General features: G+C 40.9%; 1 protein-coding gene across 7 annotated transcripts; it reads right to left on the bottom strand.

Moving 5' to 3' along the window:
- Positions 1-4127: 4127 nt before the first annotated feature.
- On the bottom strand, positions 4128-24465 carry LOC124255794 (tetratricopeptide repeat protein 37-like). Of its 7 annotated transcripts, none has more exons than XM_046689721.1 (32): positions 24369-24465; positions 23951-24094; positions 23042-23121; positions 22785-22886; positions 22273-22325; positions 21675-21782; positions 21393-21477; positions 20845-20876; positions 20470-20570; positions 20191-20294; positions 19984-20076; positions 17941-18027; positions 17000-17209; positions 16279-16340; positions 15792-15848; positions 15607-15675; positions 15288-15362; positions 13101-13242; positions 12239-12332; positions 11832-11912; positions 11563-11690; positions 10658-10781; positions 10364-10538; positions 9655-9834; positions 9376-9487; positions 9019-9242; positions 8438-8569; positions 7747-7835; positions 6902-6965; positions 6218-6345; positions 5793-5928; positions 4128-4591 (listed from the first exon to the last, which is right to left on the bottom strand). In XM_046689721.1, the coding sequence occupies exons 17-32, from the start codon at positions 15324-15326 to the stop codon at positions 4511-4513; spliced, it is 1929 nt and encodes a 642-aa protein (XP_046545677.1). In that variant the 5' UTR covers positions 15327-15362; positions 15607-15675; positions 15792-15848; positions 16279-16340; positions 17000-17209; positions 17941-18027; positions 19984-20076; positions 20191-20294; positions 20470-20570; positions 20845-20876; positions 21393-21477; positions 21675-21782; positions 22273-22325; positions 22785-22886; positions 23042-23121; positions 23951-24094; positions 24369-24465; the 3' UTR covers positions 4128-4510. The 7 variants fall into 7 exon arrangements, with proteins under 7 accessions (XP_046545677.1, XP_046545676.1, XP_046545683.1 ...); XM_046689720.1 differs by having other exon boundaries at positions 12239-12338; positions 13107-13242; XM_046689727.1 differs by having other exon boundaries at positions 9661-9834; positions 12239-12338; positions 13107-13242.
- Positions 24466-24605: the final 140 nt, after the last annotated feature.

Here is a 24605-nt window from a genome sequence, read left to right as displayed (position 1 = left end):
GGTACATACAGCTTTCAATACTCTTTAACACTGATCCACAGAGCCAATACAACCAACAAGTGCTCTTAATAGATCAGCAAACAGTTTTACTGTACGTATTTACATAGTCTGTGTATTGGCGCGGGTACCTTATGGTATATAGTCTAAATACATACCGGTATACTGGTTCACTGTTAGCTGTCTCTCGAACTGAGCTGCCTCGAAATATAGAATATTCTATATCGAAGTTAAAACAAGGTGTTAGTACATCTTTCCTGTTCAGACCTATCCATCTACCCAGTCTGGTGTCCTTTGCCAAGTGTCTATTGTACAAAAGTACAATATATAAAAAATGTGGGGGATGGTCAATAACAAGATGTCACAGCTATTGATATTTTTATCTTTGATGAGACATATAGTTTAACAGTGTATCTGATGACCAAAGATTTCGTTAGATGATTGGCCAAAGCGACCTACTGTCCATTGGTTACAATGAAAGCCAAACTCCTTATTATCGCGAATCCGAATTCGACGAGGCATACTCCTCATCAAACGTCCAATATCAATTTGGTTTATCCCATCTCATTTCTCCTGCACAGCAGGGCCAAGTTCGTTGAGAGGGGTTGGTGGTTGTTGACGGTGACGTACGTCCAGGGATATTCCAGACATGTTCAATGGATGACAAGTATGGCCATATATTTATAAGGTGATAATGTTCTCCTGTTGGAGGTAATCAGTGACAATATCAACCCTGTGTGCTCTTGCGTTGTCATCCTCAAACACAAACGACGTCCATGTCAGCGCAAATGGTACGATGTGTGCCTCCAGGATGCTGCCACGGTAGTACTGCACGGAGATACGGTGTTCTGCTAGTCACAATCGATGACAAGGCAGGTAACCCCATCACCACGGTTAGTGTTCATAATGAGTACTTGCGATAAATTTAATGTTTAATTGAAAATTGTAAATCTCTACACTTTGGGTCATGCAAATTGGCTTACGTTCTAACTTTAACGTATGAAAATTCAACAACAAAATGGTTTTCGGTTACAACTTGGCGATGACTGCGGTATATAAAATCAAAAACATACTGCCTGTGTTCTATACTGAACCATCATGGAGTAGAATTTACTGCTTTCCAGCGTAGCATCCCTGCTTGACTTTCTCTTCAGTGTAAGTGGACACGCAGATGTAGTTAATAAGGTTGATAATAATAAACCAGGGCCCCGTTGCACAAAGCGATCTTAACGCTGCGTCGCGTCTATGTAAAAGTATGTGAGTTTCGATAGCTTCGTACAACCAGGCCCTGGTTGATTGTGCCGTACCCTAGCGGCGTTGAAAATTGTTCGCGCTGTCAGCCTGACTGGAGTACTCACATTGAAACGTTAAGTACACCTTCATTTATGAACTCACTAATCAAGGTAAGGCTGCTTCGATAACCTTACGTTGTGCATGCTTTGCACTTATATACTGAATAAGCCAATACCACCCAAACAGTGACTAAAATCACATAAGAAATCAGAATAAATCACTAAACGTTGGCAATAAATTCAATCACTATTGATTCTAGCACTTTAAGGAGCAATATCAGTAGGGGATTATCTCTGATTAAGGATCAGTAGAAGCACCTGTAGACCAGGCATCTTTATGGTAGTGGTATTTGTACTGCAGCACGCGCTGAGAGGCCAACACAGAAATGCAAGCAAACAATCAAACCATTCTCACAACCCGAACCTGGTTGACCTCTACACTACAGTCGAGCATAGCTGTGGAACTAAGCTGAGAGGAAATTACATTACCCTTTATAACAAGTCGAGATTACACCCTACCCTGGGCTGAAATGAGTTCTTTGAATCTCATTTACATCGAATTTGGACAACCCTTTTTATGAATGATCTTTTTTAGCTTATATGTTATCTCAAATTATTTGTTTACTTTGCTTGAACTAAGAAACTCAGACATGAAAGGAAGATTGATGTGACAGTTGTCTAAATATTGAAATAAGAAAGGCACCGATTTTTCTCTTATGCTAAGAAAATGAAATTGCATTTTGACTTCAATGACTTCATGAATATATATTAAATGAAAAAGAAGCAATATTAACAGAAAAAGGAAATACTTTACAATGAAATTTTTATGAGGAAAAAATTCGAGAAGCATTTATTAGACAACATTAATTAAATTTGCACATGGTAACCTGGTGTTTTTCTTCTAATAATATCAGTTCAAAATAGTGTGGAAAAAATACCAGCGCCTTGAGCATGTACTAGTTGCACGGATATATGCACTATATAAATATCCTATAATATAAATAATAATATTGATAAAAGTCAGCTTGACTCCCAGGACACAAAACAAAACTTAATCAGACATTTCTGTATTTTATGGGAGTGGGTGTTGTATTTCATTTCTAAATGTCTCTGTTTGCCGTTCATGTGTTGTTTGGTCAACTCAGATTTATGATCAGCATCAGAGGGACTGAATAGAACAATCGGCACATTCCATCTTGTCTTTTATCAAGACCTAGTCCTATATATCACTAATATACACCCACTTATCCATACATCTGTCACCAAAGCATGTATAACACTCAACATTTGATGGGATTCCAACATATTATATTATACTGGTGTTGAGGGTGAATCATCTGTCAGGTCACTGTAATAGCAAATACTATATGTTTGACAACATGTCCACGTAATAAACAACATAAATCCCTACATGGACACTAAGAATTATCCCTTTCAAACGTAAATACTTTGATAGATAATTTTGTTATACAGTGAAGAAATCAAGGGCAGGTAACTCTAGTGAAATTACCCCACTTTAGTGACTATTGAAGGCAGTTGATTTTAAGACTTCAACAGCACTGCTATGACTGAAATAATATTATTGATACTACAGCAGTAAGCTACAACTATTACTTGTTAGATAAGTTGAGGTCTAATTCCTTGGGAAGTTGTCAGAATTATCGATAAACCTCAGATGTTACCCATGAGTCAAGGTGTAATTTATGTCAGAATGAATGGAAAATATATGAACAGTTTCTGTTCTATTTCGTCTACCACTACCATCCACTGAAGTAGACAAGGGTGTTCACTACTAGTGTATAGACATGCCATTGGGACATGAATGGCCCAGTCCTTGAAAGTGCTCATGTTCAAGTATTGTCAGCAGTTTGCCAGATTGGTAAACAGCTGAAGCCCACATGACATCCTTTCGTCCACTTCATGAAGTGATGTAACTCATTTACTGATAAAAGCAGTGTCAAACCCAACTCACTTGTTATCACTACACTGACAAAGAGTGAGTGAGTGAGTATGGTTTTACGCCGCTTTCAGCAATATTCCAGCAATATCACGGGGAGGGACACCAGAAATGGGCTTCACACATTGTACCCATGTGGGGAATCGAACCCGGGTCTCCGTTGTTGTAACGAGCAAATGCTTTAACCACGAGGCTACCCCATCGCCCCACACTGACAATGAGACAGAGGCAGCTGCCATACACCAGCAGCTGGACAAATCATTACACCGCTCCGACTGAGATGCCATATGTTACTACACAGTGAGTGAGTGAGTTTAGTTTTACGCCGCTTTTAGCAATATTCCAGCAATATCACGGCGGGTGACACCAGGAATGGGCTTAACACATTGCACCCATGTGGGGAATCGAACACAGGTCTTCGGCGCTTTAACCACTAGGCTACCCCACGGCCCCTGTTACTACACAGTTTCCTCACAGCTACATCATGTCAGACATCTTGATTACCATGGTTTCAAGGCCGCCACGTCTGCGTGATTAGGCCTCACCAGTATAAGTACTTCTTTCACATATATTTATAACAAAAATACTTGAAGGCAGGAGAGCAAAAACATAAAAATAGTTCGAAAGTCAAAAAAAGTAATTATTTAACTTTATGACTTAAATGTGCCTATTACATCAATTTCCTGAATATAATACACATTTTGGGGGATCAATTTTCAGGAGAATACTTTTCATTTGCTAAAGTATTTGGCATGCAAGTCCTAACCCTTTTGATGAAACATAACCAAAAAAATCCATGTCCATTTAGGTGGTGGGGGACTTGTTGAAACTTAGAACTAAGTAAATTAATGATCTGTGTATAAGAAAAAACAAAACTATACTTTAACATGATCATTTTATAACAAGCATTCGGATGACACTCTTCTTTCCAATGGGTATTGATCCATCAACTCATTGTATATAATGGTTGGATGCAAGATTGTCTGGTTCCATTTTACACAATTTGGAGTATCATGTACACAGCTCATAAGGAAACTTTCTGTCTGTAGATACAAATTCATATCTGCTTTAGAGTGATTTTACTGCAGCAATTGTCAAATATCTTGCAATGTGACTACACTTGAGTAATTATTTGCACAAAACAATCTAACGTCACGTTTACTCTAAATGTCAAACCCATAACAGTTCTGCAAGAGTCTCCATAACAGCTTTTGTTCATCCAGAATCTCCTTAACAAACAGACAAAATGACCATCTAGCCCTGTTCAGTCTTCGTCTCCCTTGAGGTCAGAGTAGAGCTTCACTGTGGCCTCGTCACCGTCACAAACTGCTTCATCAGCAATTTTCTGCAAGCAAACAGGCAGATATGAAATACACAGGGTTTTACACATCATTCCTGTGTATTTGACATAACAATTTTGTAAATGACTCTCAAAATATTATCATACGAGTCAAGTTTTGTGGGTGGCCCTCACAATTCAGTTCAATAAAATCGATTTGATAAGCAAAAAATGATATTATTCGATGATAGTTTGACTTTTACAGAGTTGTCAGATTGTTCCAGAGAACTCAGAGGAGACAGTAATCCTGGCTGTTTGAATTGAACAATGCTGTAGTTTCATTTGGTGGTGTGACATACACAGTTACATACTGAGAATGATTAACACAAAGAAATATTAAATCTTCATGACTCCCAAATATTGAAAATGACTCCCCAAATAAATATTGTGAGTCACAATGACTCCCATTTTTAAAAGTCTGCGTAAAACCCTGACTACAGGTCCCATCCAAGTGACAACATATCTATACCATTGATGAATTTGGTGTAATCAGTATTAGATGATATTCCAGAAACCCTACTTTAGCTAGATGAGGATCCTTCTGAGAATAGATACTCCAGAAACCCTACCTTAGCTAGATGAGGATCCTTCTGAGAATAGATACTCCAGAAACCCTACCTTAGCTGGAAGAGGATCCTTCTGAGAATAGATACTCCAGAAACCCTACCTTAGCTAGATGAGGATCCTTCTGAGAATAGATATTCCAGAAACCCTATCTTAGCTAGATGAGGATCCTTCTGAGAATAGATATTCCAGAAACCCTACTTTAGCTAGATGAGGACCCTTCTGAGAATAGATACTCCAGAAACCCTACCTTAGCTAGATGAGGATCCTTCTGAGAATAGATACTATAGATGAGGATCCTTAGATACTCCAGAAACCCTAGAATAGATACTCCAGAAACCCTACCTTAGCTAGATGAGGATCCTTCTGAGAATAGATACTCCAGAAACCTTCTGACCTTAGCTAGATGAGGATCCTTCTGAGAATAGATACTCCAGAAACCCCTACCTTAGCTAGATGAGGATCCTTCTGAGAATAGATATTCCAGAAACCCTACCTTAGCTAGATGAGGATCCTTCTGAGAATAGATACTCCAGAAACCCTACCTTAGCTAGATGAGGATCCTTCTGAGAATAGATACTCCAGAAACCCTACTTTAGCTAGATGAGGATCCTTCTGAGAATAGATACTCCAGAAACCCTACCTTAGCTAGAGGAAGATCTTTCTGGGAGTAGATGATATTCCTGATGACTGCTTGACGAGCCCGAGAGACGTCATGACCTCTACTTGACCTGGCTGACCCTGCAATTAGAGCCTGTTGGTAGTGTCGCCGAGAAACTCTGAAAGAAAATGTTTTGAAATGAAAATGTATTGTGTAATAACACAATGAACAAAATAATGGAATATCATTGTGCAATAACATACCCTTACCTAAGGTAACTAAAGCTGCTGTAAGAAGTGGCTCCTCAAATCATAAGCAAACAATAATAATTCATATCTGCTACAAAAATTGAATTTTAAAATTAAAGACATTGTCACAGGTAATGTCCATCTATCAAACATCAAAACATGAATTAAAGGACAACATGGTGTTGGTCAAGGGGTGGGAGATATTTAAAAGCAACTGACTTGTTACTCTTCATAGACAAGGCCCCCATCATCAGCAGCACAGCCGAGCAGCCAGGGTCAATCTTGAGAACCTCTGCAGCCGCCTCGTCAAACACCCTCCGCAGCTGCTGCTTGTCTCCACTCCCTGACTGTGCACACAATACAAGCATTGCATAGTAGCAGTTTCAGACGTTTAGACTGGGAATAACTTAGGTGCCTTTTTTCTGCATCATTAAATATTCATCTATATATCAGTGTATGAAATAAGCCAAAAATCCAGCCAGACATCAGGTCTGGTAATTTCAAAATGTTACCAACCCAAAATGGATTTAACCAGACCAATATGGTGAATTTACTCAGATGTATGGAACATCTAAGATATTTACTAGACCATCGGGCTGGCTAGCTGTAAATTTAGACCGTCCGTCAGAAATCTAGACCGTTTCAGGCAGTCGGACGGGCCTTATTTCATACACTGTATATATACAGATCGTTAGCAGGTCTCTAAGCTTGAATGACCTGGCTCAAAAGCAACTGATATGGGCCGGATATTACATACTGACACATGCTATGTCATGAGGCCAGATCCCACTTTACACAAATATATTGATACTTCTTTAGGAGAGTGAGATGAGAGAATAAACCAGCAGTATGAACTTCTACTACACTGACCCACATCACCTGGAGAGAAGTAACTGGACCTACCATGATTTGTTGGTATGACAGAGAGGCCAACTTAAGGAGAGACTCTAGCTTCACCTGGCGTTGACTGAAACACACGTGTAATGGTCAGACAGATAAACATGGAGGATGGCACCTTAAACAGACATACAGTTTAACAGAGGGGCAGTGTACCTTTGTTAGTAAAATCAGAGGATATACACGTAAGTAACACACTCTGACAACTTCAGTACATGAATATACCAACTTCGATGATATCTGCCTCTGGTATGGTAATATACTACCCAGCAAAAGTTTAGACTCACTTAAAGCACTCACTATATATGCTATGTATATATATATATATGGTTATATCAACGATGAATTTCTCCACTAACTTGGGGGAACCAACTGCAAACCTTATGCAGATGAACTGCACGAGGATCATGCATCAAATTGCTGAAAAATATGTGGAAACATTGTGCATGTGAACAGTTGCATTTTGGTGTACAGTTTTGTTAGGACTTTGCCAATTTTCACTGAGTTTCATCATTTATTGAATTCATGACAATAATCTTTTCAACGTTACAAATTTGTTTTACAATACATCAGTTCATGTGTAAACAGTACCTTTAAACAGTATGGAACATTTTGCAAAATCTATTTTAGAGCAGTTGACTGAAGTAAGTGGCTACATTTACACTGGTGAGTCTAAACTTTTGATGGGTAGTATATTACACAGCATCAAATTCTATGATGTCACAATATCCATAAATGCAAGCACCCTGACTTGTATGTGTTTTCACAAGACAGCAAGTGGACAATCAGATATTTAGCATTAATAAAGAGTAATGATAAGTTGTCCTCGTAGCAGCAGACGTCCTGTGTACCTGTCAGCCTGGGCCAGCTGCAGCGTGTGTCTGATGGTTGTGTCTGCCTCCGTCATCATCCCCTTCTGAAGGTACATCTCCGTCAGTATCTGCATCAAGACAAGTCTCCTTATCCCATTGCTTCAAACTTTTACAGGTTGTCCTCTCTTCTGAGGTGTGCAATACAGTACCTCTTTGAAACAGCATGTGTACTATTCAAATTTCACTTCTTAATACTAGTATCACAAAACATTTTCAGCAATTTTATATGCTTTTGCTGCATTGCATATTATCCTCAAGTTTGTTCAAATGATGTAAGTTTCAAATATACATAGTTACCTTGTCCACTTATACATAACCTCTTTGAGAGGCATTTGGAAGTTGGATGAATAAGGAAGGATGACAATATATGGATGAACAACGTCTTCATTACAGTGAGAGCGATGTCGATGTGGGTTCAGGCAAGTAATGATAACAGTGTCAGAACCTACACCGACACGTCACTCTCACTGTAATAAAGACGTTGCTCATCCATATATTGTCATCCTTCCTTCGCTTATAGTTTGCGATACATATACCAAATAAACAATTGAATAAATCAGCATATATATTCCCTAAAGCTCCCCTTATTTTGTACAAAGAACAGCATAGCTGGATAAATCCCTGTTTACAAGGAATGTACACTGACTCCTAGTAATGATTTCTGTCTGACCTGCCACAGATAGAGTTGTCTCCCCTCCATGCAGACCTTCCCTTGAATTGACTGGATGTCATCAGTCAAGGCTCCTTGAAGGACCTCAGCAAACAGTCCAGAGCTGTCTGGTGCAGTTGGTAGAGAGGATAACTAGAAACACAGAAACATAAATAGTTTCAATGCGTGACAGCCTACCTGGTTTTAAACTCTGTTCCTTCAACAAGCGACAAACGTCAACAACAGCAGACACTTAACATGTGTCGTCAGTATAAAAATCAACATGCAGGCGCGTAGCAAGCCAGTTTTTTTCATGCAAGCTCGCTAGGTTGCAAAGCTATTTAGCTACCATTTAGATGGTATTGAGGGCTTTACCCAACTTTCATAGCATAAATCATGTGTAAGCTCAGGCTTTTTTTCATAATGGAAGCTACGAATCTGACATGCAAAACTATCAGTGTGCATTGTCACACAACCGGGTCACAAAGATTTGAACATTCAATAAACTTAATCAGCTTGTATGACAGGCACAGGTTGTCCTTACCTCAAGGACATCAATCAGACATGGGGAATCTGCACCACAAAGGGATTATTCTCCTTACCTGCTGGAGGGCCTCCTTGGCTTCGCTCCCTTTGTTACAGAGTATCAGACTAATGACTCTCTGTCTCCAGCACCAGAGCGCCACTCCTGGCTGAGGGGAGTGTTCCAGCACTTCTTGTATACGCTGTTGTTCTATGTTCAGCAGGTGCTGTCGTCTCTCAGCACCACTCAGTACAGCTTCAGCATGGACAGCTGCGATCAAGCTGCACTGACTGGACACCTTGTCTGAAAGATGTGGATAAAGATCATTTTAAGTTCCAACATTTGTTTCTCCCTACCAAACTATACCTGACAATTGCAAGAGTTCCACCCTTGTACAGAAATAGTGCACAGGAACTGAGAAACAATAGCTCCTTACCTGGATAGAGGTGTAGAGCCTTCTGTGCAGATGACAGAGCATTGTTCCGTGTGTCTCGCCTACTGTGGAGTCCGCCTTGGAGTTGACCAGTGGTCACAAGAGTGGGCACAGACTGAAACAGAGGGCGCATCCTAAGGGAAACCATTTTGATTGAAATGTGCAGGGTATGGGTACCCAGTGGGATGAGATGTTAACCTTTCAGCACCCATGTATGAGGTACCAGGGACCTATTTTCACCAAGAATTCCTTTGTGGGAGATATATGAGAAAATCTGCAAACCTGTATCTTGTCTTCTGAGTGAGAGAGATCCTGTGATGCCCGAGCACAGTGGGAAGCTGCATCTCCCAGGTTGGGGAAGAAACTGGTCAGTATGGAACACAAAACTCGCCATAACCGTGGACATGTTGGGTTCTTCTGAATAACTCTCTGAATAGAACGCTTGGCCTCTTGAAGATTACCCTGTAATTTGATTTCAACTATATATCTGCTACGTCATGATACACGTTTGTGAATTATTGCATTATTTGTAACTGGAAGTTTCATTTCATTTTTGGTCAACCTTACATTTTCAGCTTTAAACCATTTAATCAGAAACACACAATTTAATCAGAAACACACCATTTTTGTACATAAGTGACTTTTTGTTTTAATACTATGTTGGAGAGTATTTCAGTTAGAAAATGTGTGTAGCAGGAACACTGAAAGTGTTCCAGATCATAGAAATTGACAATTTTAATAAAACATACAGATTTGGCTAGGACAGACCCCAGATCATATTTTGGATGAACTAAGGGTTCAAAATCCTTGCATTACAAGGCATAACTTGCAAAGTGAAAAGCAGCATTGTAGGTCCCATAGCCAAACCCTACTTAGTGCAGAAAATGCTGTCTATTCTGAATCTAAATACTCTTTACGCATAATAGCAGAAGTAAACTTCTATCCCTCTCGTACAGCTGAGGAAGAGCCTATGAACTGTGTATCGACCTACCTGTAGTATATACAGAGAAGCAGACAGCCAGGTGACATCTGGTAGTGAAGGGTCCTTATCTCCCAGCTTGAAGAGTTCCTGTATAGCTGCAGTAGCGAGGGTGGCATCAGACTGCAGCAGCCCGAGTGAACACAGAGCCTGGAGTCCTGGAGCAGAAGGTGGAGCCTGCTGGGATCTGTCAAACAATCATTCCAGCTTGGGATATAAACATTTTGAAGCAGACTACAACTTAACACAAGTTGATATATATTATCTACAGTTTTATACAGACACAAAATATACAGAAAGAGTTACCCATTAAACAGCGCTGTTTTGGCACCCTCAATATCTCCAAACCTGTAGGCAACCATGCCAAGGGCGGAGTAGATGTGTGACTTGTCTTCATTAAGCTCAGCGATACCAAGGGCTGTGTTGTAGGCTGGGTGGAACAAATAGCAGATAAAGTCCACTGAATATTTTAATATCAAAAAAGGTTGAAAAACAATTATGTTGCAAAAACATGTCAGATTCTGAATGGCAGAGACCCACTCTCTCCTTCTTAATGCACCATGCCAACACGTTAGGTAAATTGCTTTTATTCTATGCTTGAATTGCTGAATGATATACTTTACATTTGCAAAATGCCACCCACAATTTTCTCAAACTAACATTCAAATATTCTATGTATATTTACAATATTTTCCAAATGAAAGGGGTGGTGGGGTAGCCTAGTGGTTAAAGCGTTGGCTCGTCACGCCAAAGACCCGGGTTCGAATCCCCACTTGGGTACATTGTGTGAAGCTCATTTCTGGTGTCCCCCGCCGTGATGTTGCTGGAATATTGCTAAAAGCGGCGTAAAACCAAACTCAGTCAGTCCAAATGAAAGAGACCTAGAGGGAACAACTCTTTGCTTTACTGTTGTCTGCAATTTTATGATGATTGTAAAAAACAAATGTGGATAAATGCTTAAGAACTGAGCATGAATGCATAAGTGATACCTGCAATATAACAAGATGTGCAGAAAGATTAATTCATTGTCCACCAGTCCCTTGGGTGAGTTGGGTTGATGTGCCTTGTATGTTAGTTTAAACTAAGATAGTTTATACTGACAGTTTATACTAACACAGTTTATACTGACAGATTACACTGATATACACATCCTGGGTACAACATGCATCACCACCACCATCACCACCACCACCACAGCCTTCTGTACCCACCCTGGTAGCTGTCCTCGAATCTGCCCTGCTTGTAGTGAGCCAGGCCAAGGAAACAGAGGTCCTCACACTTCTCCAGACCTCCAGCCTTCTCTAACTGCTCCGCTGATTCCTTGTAGTTACCTCCCTTGCTACAACATTATCAAAGAAATGTTTCATTTGCTATATTGATGAGTTTATGCAAGCTTGCTCGAATCTCTATTTTCAATGGTGGTTATTGTTCTATTCCTGTTTCCTCCAGGTGAATGTAAAGAAGCACTCCAGTATCGTACCATAGGACTCTTCCATAGTTGATCCTCACTTTACCCAGCTGCTTCGTTTGGCTGGAGTCCTTCTCCAGGATCTCCACAGCACTGCAATAGTACAATAGTACAAGATATACATGTAACTGACATCTGTGAGACAGATAGTGAATCATAACACACTATACCATCCATGAATGCCCTTCACTATACATGGTAAAGTGATGCTTACAGTTGCATCAATACAAATGGGCTATCAAACGTCAGATATACATCAGATAAAGCACTTCATACACATGTCTGTTACTGATGATGGTGGCGCCTGACAACCAGGAATAATTTTTTACCAAAACCACAACTCGTCTTGACCCCTGTGACTATTATGATATCAAGACCAAGTTTCCTCTCTCACTACAAAATGTTTCAATAAAGTTCACCTCCTGAAAGCCTCGGATGCCCCTCTGTACAGCTTTTGATGCTCCAGTAGCAGACCGTACATGTTGTACGCTGTCACGTCAGTCTTTACACGACCTGTATGAAATAGTCACAACTGGCTCATAAACACTGATACATATGACCCTATGTTACATAACACACACATCAAACAAGTTACTTCTCACTGGGTTCCATGTCTTCACATTTTACACTGATGCTGATGATGAGTGAGTTTCACACAGATTTCACCATATTTCAGTTGTAAGACATGCTTGCTTCATTTGACCGGTGAGTCAGTCAGACTCATAGTCTGAGATTCCCACCTGCACAATTCATTTGTCAGTTTGTTGTTTAACGCCACACTGAGCAATATTCCAGCTATAAAGCGGCGGTCTGTAAGTAATCAAGTCTGGACCAGACATTGCATTGATCAACATCATGACCAAAATTGATCAACATCATGACCATCATTCTACACATATGGGATACGATGACATGTGTCAAGCAAGCCAACAAGTCTGACCACCTGATCCCATTAGTTATTATTATAGGATATTTATATAGTGCACATATCCAGGCAACTAGTGCATGCTCAAGGAGCTAGTATTTTTTCCCTCGATCATTGGATGTCAATCTCAACGGCACACTGTGTTATCAATCTCAACTCCCTTGGGAGTATACAACTCTTGCAGCCACTATGCGCATCGAGTTATTGTGGCTTTCTCATCCTAACGAGGTAGTTGTCTTTTATACATGCTCTTTGGACCAATTCTAAGCCAGATCCTCATTGGTGGTCTCCACAAGTCATCTGAGACTTAAACGATGTGACTACATCACTGTCATACAGTGGTAGTTGGTCCCCACCCGTGTATCTGGCCAGAGCGTCTGCTGCAGCAGGGATGGCGGCCATCTGCTTGATGCTGTACAGGTACAGGTCTGTGTTCCTCTTGCTGTGGTCCTGTAGTATCTGACAGACCCAGCTGGCGAATCCAATAGCACCCTCGATCTGAATACACATGAGTCAGTATACTGCTTAACTACTCTACAATTACCTCAGACAGTGAGTGAGTTTAGTTTTACACCACTTCAAGTAATATCACCCAGAAATATCAGAGGTATCATAGACAGACTTACTGATACAAACTTGTAGTTCATTGACAGGAAATAAAACAACAAGAGATAAAAATACGTACAAACCTGTAGAGGTTACTGATTCTTTGAAGAAAGTCCTCCTTGGGGTACATATAAGCATTTAAATGTCCATTTTAAAAACCTATGACAGTTGTAACTATATTTTAATAAAATATTTACAAAACAAAAAACTTGTAGATAACTCTTAGCTCAGGATCCGCTGACATTGCATGAAAGGTACCATCTGGCAGACGGTACCGCCACAAGAAAGGCTGCCTTCCAACTTAACAGCTGGACTGAGAGAGCTGCCAGATCGTAAAACAGAGGACCGGACATCCAATCAAGAATGATTGACAAGACCCACTGGGACTAATCCGCCGGACAATCGGACGGATTCTGTCAACGCTTGCTAAAAAGCGCTGCACAAGAGGGTGTTGCCCCAAGAGTACACCATTGGTAGGTATGTGGAAGGCAGAGATAGATGTGGAGTAGCCACGGCTTCTAACCTAGATTGCAAAAACTCCAAAACAGTGACTAAATCTGTTGAAAAGAGATCAAGAATCCCTCTGCCGACACACCAGCCCTCATAACAGGCTCATCTATCCTCACACTGAACGCCAATTAATACCTCTCATGATGCCAGAATTGTGTCTGCAAAGATGCAGGAATTCTGCTTGCCTAGAGGCAATTCCGGACAGTGGCCCGACCACCCACTGAATCCTGGGATTTGGGTGGGGCGCTCCGTTCTGGGATAGTAGGTCTGGTCGAAAGGGTAATAGTATAGGAGCCAGAGCCAGAAACCTGATGATTACCGGAAACCAGCATTGCGCCGATCAAAGTAGTCAAGCTGGTTGTGTGGCAAGCTGCGAGAGGATCCTGGGAATCAGGGGTATCGGTGTGAAAATCCACAGAGCCCTGTCTGTCCAGTCGAGCTGGAAGGCATCGGAAGCGATTGAACTGGCCACACCAAAGCAGAAACTGCCACACCTCCTGAAGGAGAGACGGAAACACCGTACCATCCTGCTTCAGGATATAGGTCAATGCCGTCTTGTTGTCCATCTCTAGACGTACCACTCGGCTCCGAACCTGGTCCACGAAGCATTCGAATCCTCACCGCAAGTGAGGAATTAACCACTCTTTGGGTCAAGAGAAGCCTCTCGCAGTAACTCTCGAGTGGACCAGAGGTATATCCTCAGGCGCTGCACGCCAAATATTATGTCCACAGTAGCGCCAAATTGCTTACAAAATTACTCAACTATGACTTACCGTAATTTCACTGAAAGCGAAAATAAAAAGGCAAGCCTAATATATAGTACCATTGAATTATATATAAACTCCCACCAAGAGTAAAAGTAGAACAAATTGAGAAGTGAGAGGCGAAGCCATGTAGTCCGGCCATCTTGCCTGCCACATGGCTGGAAAAGCGGCGACAATTAAACCGCAAATTTTACAACAAATTACTTAATGAAAATACCTACATATAAATTCAATTTAACACCCCTGCGTAAAGAAAGGAACCATACATACAGTATTTGAGTCTTTATCACCCACAGTCGTAGCAAGTGTAGACCACCTGGCTGTAGGGGCTCTGTAGGGGTGGTTGAACAAGTTTTTGGGTTTATAATTTTTTTTATTAGAATATAGTTACAACTGTCGTAGGTTTTAAAATGGATATTTAAATGTTTATATGTACCTGAAGGAGGACTTCTTCTGAAAAAGAGTATCAAATATACTAGTACTGACTTTCATAAATGCCTACAGCTCGCTATGTGCTGTTGTTCATTACAGCAACAAAGTATTACTTCCAACATTACCTGTTTCACATGTTTCCCTGCATGTTAACATCCTAGTTCAGGAGTTATGACAGAGACTGTAAGTGACATACAGAAAACAAGTCCTTACATGAAGCAGAATACTTACATGATTGGCCAGTTCGGTTGTGTGACGGAACAGGTCCATGGCGTCATCATGTCCAACTATCTCCGCTATAAGGGCCTTGAATTGAGGAAACAGATTAACTTATTACACCCACATGGAGTAGACAAGCAGAAAATCAAAATTAAACATTAACACATTAACTAAATGTATTACACTTTCGTAAAGTTAACAAACTGGGCATCTAGATGATCAAGAATATACAGTCATTCCCTGATCTTGAATCATTCCAAAACAGTTCAGTATGTACATAGAAAATAAAACCAGCCAGTATTGACTGTTACAGGTTTGATCCAGTACAGACCTGTCCAATCCAGCAGGCAACATAAGTCGGATCAAGACTTTGAGCTACTTTGAAAGCTTCATGGGCAAGCTGAAAAATAAAGTGATTATTTTAAATAGAAATATTCAACACACGAGTTCAATTTCAAGAGATCTTGGCTTAGTCCAGTTTATTCAAGAAGCATGAGTTACACAATTAACACTTACTTGCACGTTATCATTCTTCAGGTACAATGTCCCCAGGTTGGTCCAGGCAACAACATTCTGGAACACAATCAAGAACTGACATGGTCTCCCAAAGTATGTCACTGCGTATATCAGCTGTTCTAGACTGGTCAGTTCTTGTCAGGGGTTTGGGCCTGGCACAAGCAGCATTAATGGTTCACTATAAGAGGATTCACTACAACCTCACCTAAACCCCAGAAAGGCCAGTGGGATATATCTGAGTCCAGTCTTGGATCAAATATCTGGCAGTGACATTTGTCTGTAAGTCCACTGTACCATCAAATCTCTGGCCAAAATATTTACATAACTGACAAGTTTTGTAGTGACATGAATACTGTAACAAGTAACTGATGTTGTAGAAATAGATGGGTGTTTTCTTCATGAAAACAATTACACATGGAACTTGAAAATATTGGGCTTCTTCCAAGATGTTTCAACTGACAACATGGGTACTACAAGCATCACGTACATTACTCTCCACTTCTATGGACTTGATGAAGCAGTGCTGGGCCAGCTCAGGCTTGTAGCAGTCTGTTGACAACAAGCAATTAGTGCATCAGTATATTTCTAGGAAGAAACTCATAGCACATCAAAAATACTGCACTAATGTGGAGAAAAGTATAAGGCATACAAAAGTAACATGCAAGTCAGTTCCAGAGTATTCCTCTCAGGAGTAATTGTCTATTGAGGGCATTTGTTGTAGTGCAATAATTACAGAGTGGTTACATTAGTAAAATCAGTTTAGAACACAATATACTTGTAACGTAGGTGTAGCCATAGCAGTAATATTGAGATATAGATTAATAATGGTTTAATCATTCAACATAAATATTTTTGCATTTTTCAACATGTCAGCCATGACATCAATTCAGCAGGGAGTACTGGTCAATATTTGCCTACTTCATGATTGATTTCTGAATGCCTACAGACATGTACATTATGGGTCCAAATGAATGGATAAATACATTACTACTATTGGTCTATTGATATTTTATGTATTGACAATCAGTGATGGAAAATTGCAATAAAAAAATGAGATGATCAATGGATTTACTCCAACCAATTTCTTGTAGGATTATTTACTGAAAATTTCAGTCTATACAGAAACAAATAAAGAAGGCTCATAACATCTGTAAAGGTGTATTTTGTTGTATACCTGTCGCAGGCAATGTATTAACAGGCTTACTCACACTTGGCACATACCACCACCCCCAGGGCATTCCAGTGGCGGAAGTTGTTAGGGTCCAGACTGACCGCCTTCTTCAGCGCCTGTATGGCCTTCTGGGATAGCTCCACTGATGCTGATGTGGACAGCTCTGATTGGTGGAAATAGTTGACCCCTAGGTCATGCCAGAGAGAGGGCACTTTCTGGAATACTCTTCAAGGCCCTACCATAACACCTACAGAATGATGAATGTAAGTTACTGACAACCAGTCTGTGAACTATCATACATTTGTACATATCATGATCTCATTACATCAGCTTGATCAGTTTCAGGATAACTGGTAATCCACGCAAAGTCATTTCAAGTTGTTCAAAACCACCTTGCTTGTCTGCTCAGTTCCTATTTGATGATTTGTCTGATGGTTTATGTTTGCCCTATATAAGTACACATAGACATGGTCTCCATTTCACACAGGACAGTCAATACAATGGCAAGATCTGTATCATTTCATCTGGAGCTAGCAGATCAGTATCCTTGAAAATTTTAATGAGTGAGCGGGAGAAATAGAGGATACTAAACTACCTTCCATTTAATACCAATTTTATTAAACAAGTTAATGATTTGGTATCAAACGAGTGAAAGCCATTTTGATACTAAATCTTTCACGAGTTTAATAAAAATGGTATTTCACGGAAGCGAGTTTAGTATTCTGTTTATTACTATAGAAACATAAATTGATAGAAACTACTACAGTGTGATAACTCTCATATCAATTTTCCGTGAGTCAAGCAAGGTCTAATACTATTGCGAAAAGAGCCATTAGCATTGTGACGTCAAAACTGTCACTTTAACCATACTGTAAAAATATTACACTGGAGTATCTGCCACAGGCGAGTAATATTGCAATTTATATATATGTATATATTTTAATATATTGCAGCATAACTTGAGGTAGAGTTTCCTACCTGGCTCCAACCTGCAGGACCTCCATCTTCCCCAGGGTCACCATGTCCTGGGACGACTGCTGGACTAACTTGGCAGGAAGCTGCAGACTAACAGAGATGTAACATGTGATTGGTGGTGTAACATGTGACTGGTGGTGTAACATGTGACTGGTGGTGTAACATGTGGTGTAACATGTGACTGGTGGTGTAACATGTGACTGGTGGTGTAACATGTGACTGGAGGTGTAACATGTGGTGTAACATGTGACTGGTGGTGTAACATGTGACTGGTGGTGTAACATGTGACTGTAACATGTGACTGGTGGTGTAACATGTGATTGGTGGTGTAACATGTGACTGTAACATGTGACTGGTGGTGTAACATGTGACTGGTGGTGTAACATGTGATTGGTGGTGTAACATGTGACTGGTGGTGTAACATGTGACTGGTGGTGGGGTAACATGTGATTGGTAGTGTAACATGTGACTGGTAGTGTAACATGTGATTGGTGGTGTAACATGTGACTGGTGGTGTAACATGTGATTGGTGGTGTAACATGTGACTGTAACATGTGACTGGTAGTGTAACATGTGACTGGTGGTGTAACATGTGATTGGTGGTGTAACATGTGATTGGTGGTGTAACATGTGACTGGTGGTGTAACATGTGACTGGTGGTGAAACATGTGACTCGTGGTGTAACATGTGACTGGTGGTGTAACACATGACTGGTGGTGTAACATGTGACTGGTGGTGTGGTGTAACATGTGACTGGTGGTGTAACATGTGACTTGTGGTGTAACAAGTGACTGGTGGTGTAACATGTGACTGGTGGTGTAACATGTGACTGGTGGTGGGGTTACATGTGATTGGTGGTGTAACATGTGACTGGTAGTGTAACATGTGATTGGTGGTGTAACATGTGACTGGTGGTGTAACATGTGACCGGCAGTGTAACATGTGACTGGTGGTGTAACATGTGACCGGCAGTGTAACATGTGACTGGTTGTGTAACATGTGACTGGTGATGTAACATGTGACTGGTGGTGTAACATGTGACTGGTGGTGAAACATGTGACTGGTGATGTAACATGTGACTGGTGGTGTAACATGTGACTGGTGGTGTAACATGTGATTGGTGGTGTAACATGTGACTGGTGGTGTAACATGTGACTGGTGGTGTAACGTATGACTTCTAACACAGACAACAGGAAGCTGAACACTAACACTGAAATCATAGGTACCTGCAGACTAACACAGACACAACAGGAAGCTGAAGACTAACACTGAAATCATAGGTACCTGCAGACTAACACAGACATTGCAGTAAGCTGAAGACTAACACTGAAATTATAGGTACCTGCAGACTAACACAGACACTGCATTCAGCTGAAGACTAACACTGAAATCATAGGTACCTGCAGACTAACACAGACACTGCATTAAGCTGAAGACTAACACTGAAATTATAGGTACCTGCAGACTAACACAGACACTGCATTAAGCTGAAGAAACGCTGAAATCATAGGTATCTGCAGACTAACACAGACACTGCATTAAGCTGAAGACTAACACTGAAATCATAGGTACCTGCAGACTAACACATACATTGCATTAAGCTGAAGAAACACTGAAACCATAGGTACCTGCAGACTAACACAGACATTGCATTAAGCTGAAGACTAACACTGGAATCATAGGTACCTGCAGACTAACACAGACATTGCATTAAGCTGAAGACTAACACTGAAATCACAGGTACCTGCAGACTAACACAGACATTGCATTAAGCTGAAGACTAACACTGGAATCATAGGTACCTGCAGACTAACACAGACATTGCATTAAGCTGAAGACTAACACTGAAATCATAGGTACCTAAAGACTAACACAGACACTACAGGAAGTTGACATGGAATCTGTAGAATAACACAGATTACCGGGAGCTGGTTCAGCATGTAATGACAAAAGCCACTGTTTAAAGGTCAAGAGAAATAAGTATCATGCAAGACATTTGTATGCAAGTATGAACACGGGCACCACTGTGAGGTGAGTCTGACGTACCTGAAAGTCTCCGGGGCCAGAGGCTGCAGCACAGTACAGGCATCCCCCATCAGCTTCCACAGGCACGACAGGTCTGCACGCTGGGACACAGCTCTACAACAAACAGGGGGTTCACCATTCATACACTCACTCTATCACATCATGTTGGTACACAGGGTACCTCATCAAGACTGTCTGGCTTAACAACATTGTTCAACAATATCTCACCTGGTCAGATACACCATGGCCTCTTGACACATGTCCCGAGCCAGTCCATCAAGGCAGGTGGTCAGATGTTGTCGTGCCAACAGCAACAGGGTTTCACGAGAGACCTGAACAGAGAGATCGCCACATTATTCACAGAAAGCACTGCATACATGTATATTGTACCATGACTATCACTGTGTCATTTGATGTGTGTTACAGACATATGCTCTGAAATGAGTATCTGTTTTGTGTGCAGTGTCACTGATATATTCAGACCATGTACTGGGACAAGTTGCCCACCTTTTAGTGCTGGCACGTAGTTGTGGGACTTCTCCAGGATGGCCTTGTACTCTGTCACAGCCTCTGGGTATTCTCCTAGGGTCTGTTTAATGCTGGCCATTCTGTAGTCAAAAATACAAAATCAGAAACAGTTGGCAACATATCATGTAGACAATTAAACATCAGTATTTCAATGAAAAGACTGCAGATTTTCTATGTGCCAATGTTGTTATGTGAGATGATTTGATTTGTGAGTGTGTGCGTGCGTGAGTGAGTGAGTGAGTGAGTGAAAAGAGTGTGTACTTTAATAATATTCCAGCACCAACGGAAAGTCACACATCTTGTTGTAGTGACATTAAATGATGCTCAGTGGCTTGGAAGTAAAAATGAACTCACTGAAACAGACTGTACACCGAATCTGGGTTCAACTGCAATGAAAGAAATCGCAGGTCATGTTATAAACTTGGGTGTTCACATCAACCTTAGGAAACAAATTCAAGCAATTTTTAAGCATCTGTCAACTACACCATTTCAGTTTTAAAGAACTACTATTCCAGACCTAGTATTTAGGAAGACATTCTTAGAATACCTTCTTCTGTTTGTTTGGTCTGCTATTACCTGAATTATATTGATCTGACCATTTTCTCAAATATGAGTACTTAAAAAGTGTTTCACCCACCAAAACACATTACACTAAAGTCTCTGACATAGAAACAACACACACCATAACATTAGTATGTCATCACAACATTTCTGACTTGTTACACCTGCTATAAAAGGACATTAACAAAGAAGTCAAATAAGTCAAGTGGTCTGTCTGACACATTTTACAGTGTACATACTGTGAGCAGCGAATTTGAACAAACAACCTGAAATACACCTGATCAGTAGCGTATATACAGGATAGCAACTCTTCACTGTAATGTCATTCTGATCATCCTCACCTCAGCTGCCTTTGTGAATGTCTTCAGGGCTGCTGTGTAGCTCCCGCGATGCAGGTACGCCTCGGCCAAACACTCCCACACATGCCTGACAAAGAGAAAATGGTGATTCTAGGAGCAGATGATACATAACTGAGTCTGGATGTCACATCCTATTCTGTTGGTGTACGGTGACACTCAGTCACTGAGGGGATCACCTAACTTGTGAAATGAGAAATGTATACATGAGGAAAACGCTCAAATACAGGCCATCATCAGGGATCATGTTAGAACAAAGTTCCTTACCTGTCTTGGGGATCTGCTCTGAGAGCCGCCTGGAATGATGCCACGGCAATGGTGGGGTCGTCATGTCGCACTTGGTACAGACCTAATCGCAGCCACGCCCACTTGCCACTAATAATACAAACACACTTAGTGAAAAACATTCCCCAAAATGGTACCGAAGCACTGTTTTTCAAACTGTTATCTAAACCTAAAGGCTGTGGTTTAATCAATGATAAAAAGACTCACTTACCGGTAACTATATACACGCTAATTTTTCAGCTGATCAGTGCAGCTGATTAACCAAGTCAACCTTTTGGCATACGAACTGGAACATTTCTTCTGGAAAAGGCTGGCTGTTGCATTATAGCTAGTTTGGCATTATATCCAGGGAATATAAATGGGACGAAATCAGTTCTGGAAAACTATGGTGCCAGGTTGGCATAATTGCCAGAGGAATTATACCCAGGGTGCACTGTATTAAAACTTAAATATATATTTTATTTCTTTGTTCATGGTATGAAAAAATCCAAGTTACATCTACCACAAAACCAACACATATTAGCATATCCTTTAGATGCCTAGTAAATACTTCCAACGTTAACAGTTGGCCTGCACTCACCAGCCTGCACTGGCTTGACTTGTTGCAGCCTCCAGTAGGCCTCTAGCTTCCTCCTACAAACAGACATCACCTTGGTAATAATATTATGGGCATTTCTCTGAAACACAAGTCACCAACAGTAATCTTAGAACTCCTTGGTTTTATTGGAAATTCAAACATCCAGGTTCCCGTTTCACAAAGCTATTGTAGTGCTACGACTGTAGTAAGTCTATGTTACAGTATAGAAGGTACAGTCGTAGCGCTACGATAGCTTTGTGAAACGGGGCCCTGGACTGCGATCATCCTTTTGTCTTGCCTGCAGTGATACAAGCAGCCCTGTGGACATTTTTACTCTAGATGAGGTACTGGATATCACAGGTGAGACACCGACAACAGGCTTTGATAGTGAGGGAATGGACCACTGTGGTGGCATTTGGTAAAGCGAATTAAGGTTTTAACCTTCTCACTACCTCAACACTAGTTTTTATTGACAAGACTTCATTCAAACAGAAACAGTTTCAATGATGACTTACATCTTCACCAATGGCGACTAAGATGTCACAAAGGGCAGCTCCTGCTTCCTCATTACCAGGGTCAAGGTCGGTATGCCTTCTGATAGCAGCAGCTTGGCTTTCCTGTTAAATAAGTTCAAAATAATGTAAAATGTTATATCAGGGTAAATGAAGTTGGCAGCTCAATCAACAATATACTGCTGCTGGTTAAGAGGCGATGAGCAAACTAAAGGGAGACAACTTCTTGAGTCAACATGGCCATATGATTGAATACCTACACATTGTCCTTCTGCACAGTGGCATAGAAGTGTCCCAGGTAAAGAAAGATCTCACTATTGTAGGGGTCCAGTTTGGCTGCCTGAAACATAACAAACATTTAAGTATGATGTGTACTGGAAATATGAAACACAAATTATCTATAAATAACCTACTTTTCAATGCAACACTGAAAGTCATCAAGTCAATCCTCGCCATAAGATTCTAACTGTTTAGAGTGGCGTGAGGAAAGCCCACTCTCCTGCATCGGCTCCTAGACCACTAAATATATGCCTTGAAAACATTCTCCATCCTTCACTTTAAGGAAGGCCTTGAAACTTCTCTCTTGCACCACTCACCTTAAAGAATGCCTTGAAGCATCTCTCACCTAAAGGAAGGCCTTGAAACATCTCTCTTGCATCACTCACGTTAAAGAAGGCCTTGAAGCATCTCTCACCTAAAGGAAGGCCTTGAAACATCTCTCTTTGATCACTCACTTTAAGGAAGTCCTTGAAGCATGGCTCACCTTAAGGAAGGCCTTGAAACATCTCTCACCTTAAGGAAGGCCTTGAAGCATCTCTCACCTTAAGGAAGGCCTTGAAACATCTCTCACCTTAAGGAAGGCCTTGAAGCATCTCTCACCTTAAGGAAGGCCTTGAAGCATCTCTCACCTTAAGGAAGGCCTTGAAGCATCTCTCACCTTAAGGAAGGCCTTGAAGCATCTCTCACCTTAAGGAAGGCCTTGAAGCATCTCTCACCTTAAGGAAGGCCTTGAAGCATCTCTCACCTTAAGGAAGGCCTTGAAACGTATCTCACCTTAAGGAAGGCCTTGAAGCATCTCTCACCTTAAGGAAGGCCTTGAAGCATCTCTCACCTTAAGGAAGGCCTTGAAGCATCTCTCACCTTAAGGAAGGCCTTGAAACATATCTCACCTTAAGGAAGGCCTTGAAGCATCTCTCCTGCACATCTCTCCTGCACTCCCCCAGGTCCCGGTGTCTTGCAGCTGCCACAGGACTCGTCCCAGCATGTAGTGATGTCCACTCACATCAGGGGCTTCCTCAGTCAGCTTCTCGAACCTTTCACAACACAAGTAGTGAGTCCCAAAATGTGCAACTTCAAGGAAATTACTACACATGCCTTGATACTACATCTTTGAGGATTTCTTAGGTAAATATACTGTTTAATTGTGGCACTGATTCACAGTTCAGATCTGTGGTTATCTGTTACAACAGCCATATTACAATTAAAAAATGAAAACTGTAAATGATAATGAATTAAATCAAATGTGTTTCCTGTCATGAATCACCATTTGCCCTATGAAGTATAACTAGTTGCTGTAGCGAGTCCCACCGTGAGAGAGCCTCCATGTACTGGCCTGTATGGAACATGATGCGGCCTCTGACTGCTTCTCTCTCACCAGCACTCTCTGGCACATTATCCAGGTGGTTCTGGTAACACATTCATAATTAGGGAAATTATCATATTAATGTTTCCAGTTTGACAGTATGTTAATTTGTTGATTCTGCTACTTTAACTCTTCGTCTATTCTCTTTCAGTTAGGACTGAATAATAACTAATGACATGCAG

Source organism: Haliotis rubra, unplaced genomic scaffold, assembly GCF_003918875.1.
Source record: "Haliotis rubra isolate DU_JTF1 unplaced genomic scaffold, ASM391887v1 Scf61, whole genome shotgun sequence".
Classification (NCBI taxonomy): domain Eukaryota; kingdom Metazoa; phylum Mollusca; class Gastropoda; order Lepetellida; family Haliotidae; genus Haliotis; species Haliotis rubra.
Note: the sequence above shows the minus strand (reverse complement) of the source record. Positions and strands in the feature narration are given on the sequence as shown.

What these genes read in the sequence shown, in the direction of transcription:
- LOC124255794 (XM_046689721.1), bottom strand. Translation starts at nt 15,326, where the DNA reads ATGGACCTGTTCCGTCACACAACCGAACTGGCCAATCAT. An exon ending in ATTCGAGGACAGCTACCAGG is followed by an intron (nt 10,782 to 11,562) that starts GTGGGTACAGAA and finishes TGTTCCACCCAG; the next exon opens with CCTACAACACAGCCCTTGGT. An exon ending in CTTCTCTGTATATACTACAG is followed by an intron (nt 9,835 to 10,363) that starts GTAGGTCGATAC and finishes ATCAAATTACAG; the next exon opens with GGTAATCTTCAAGAGGCCAA.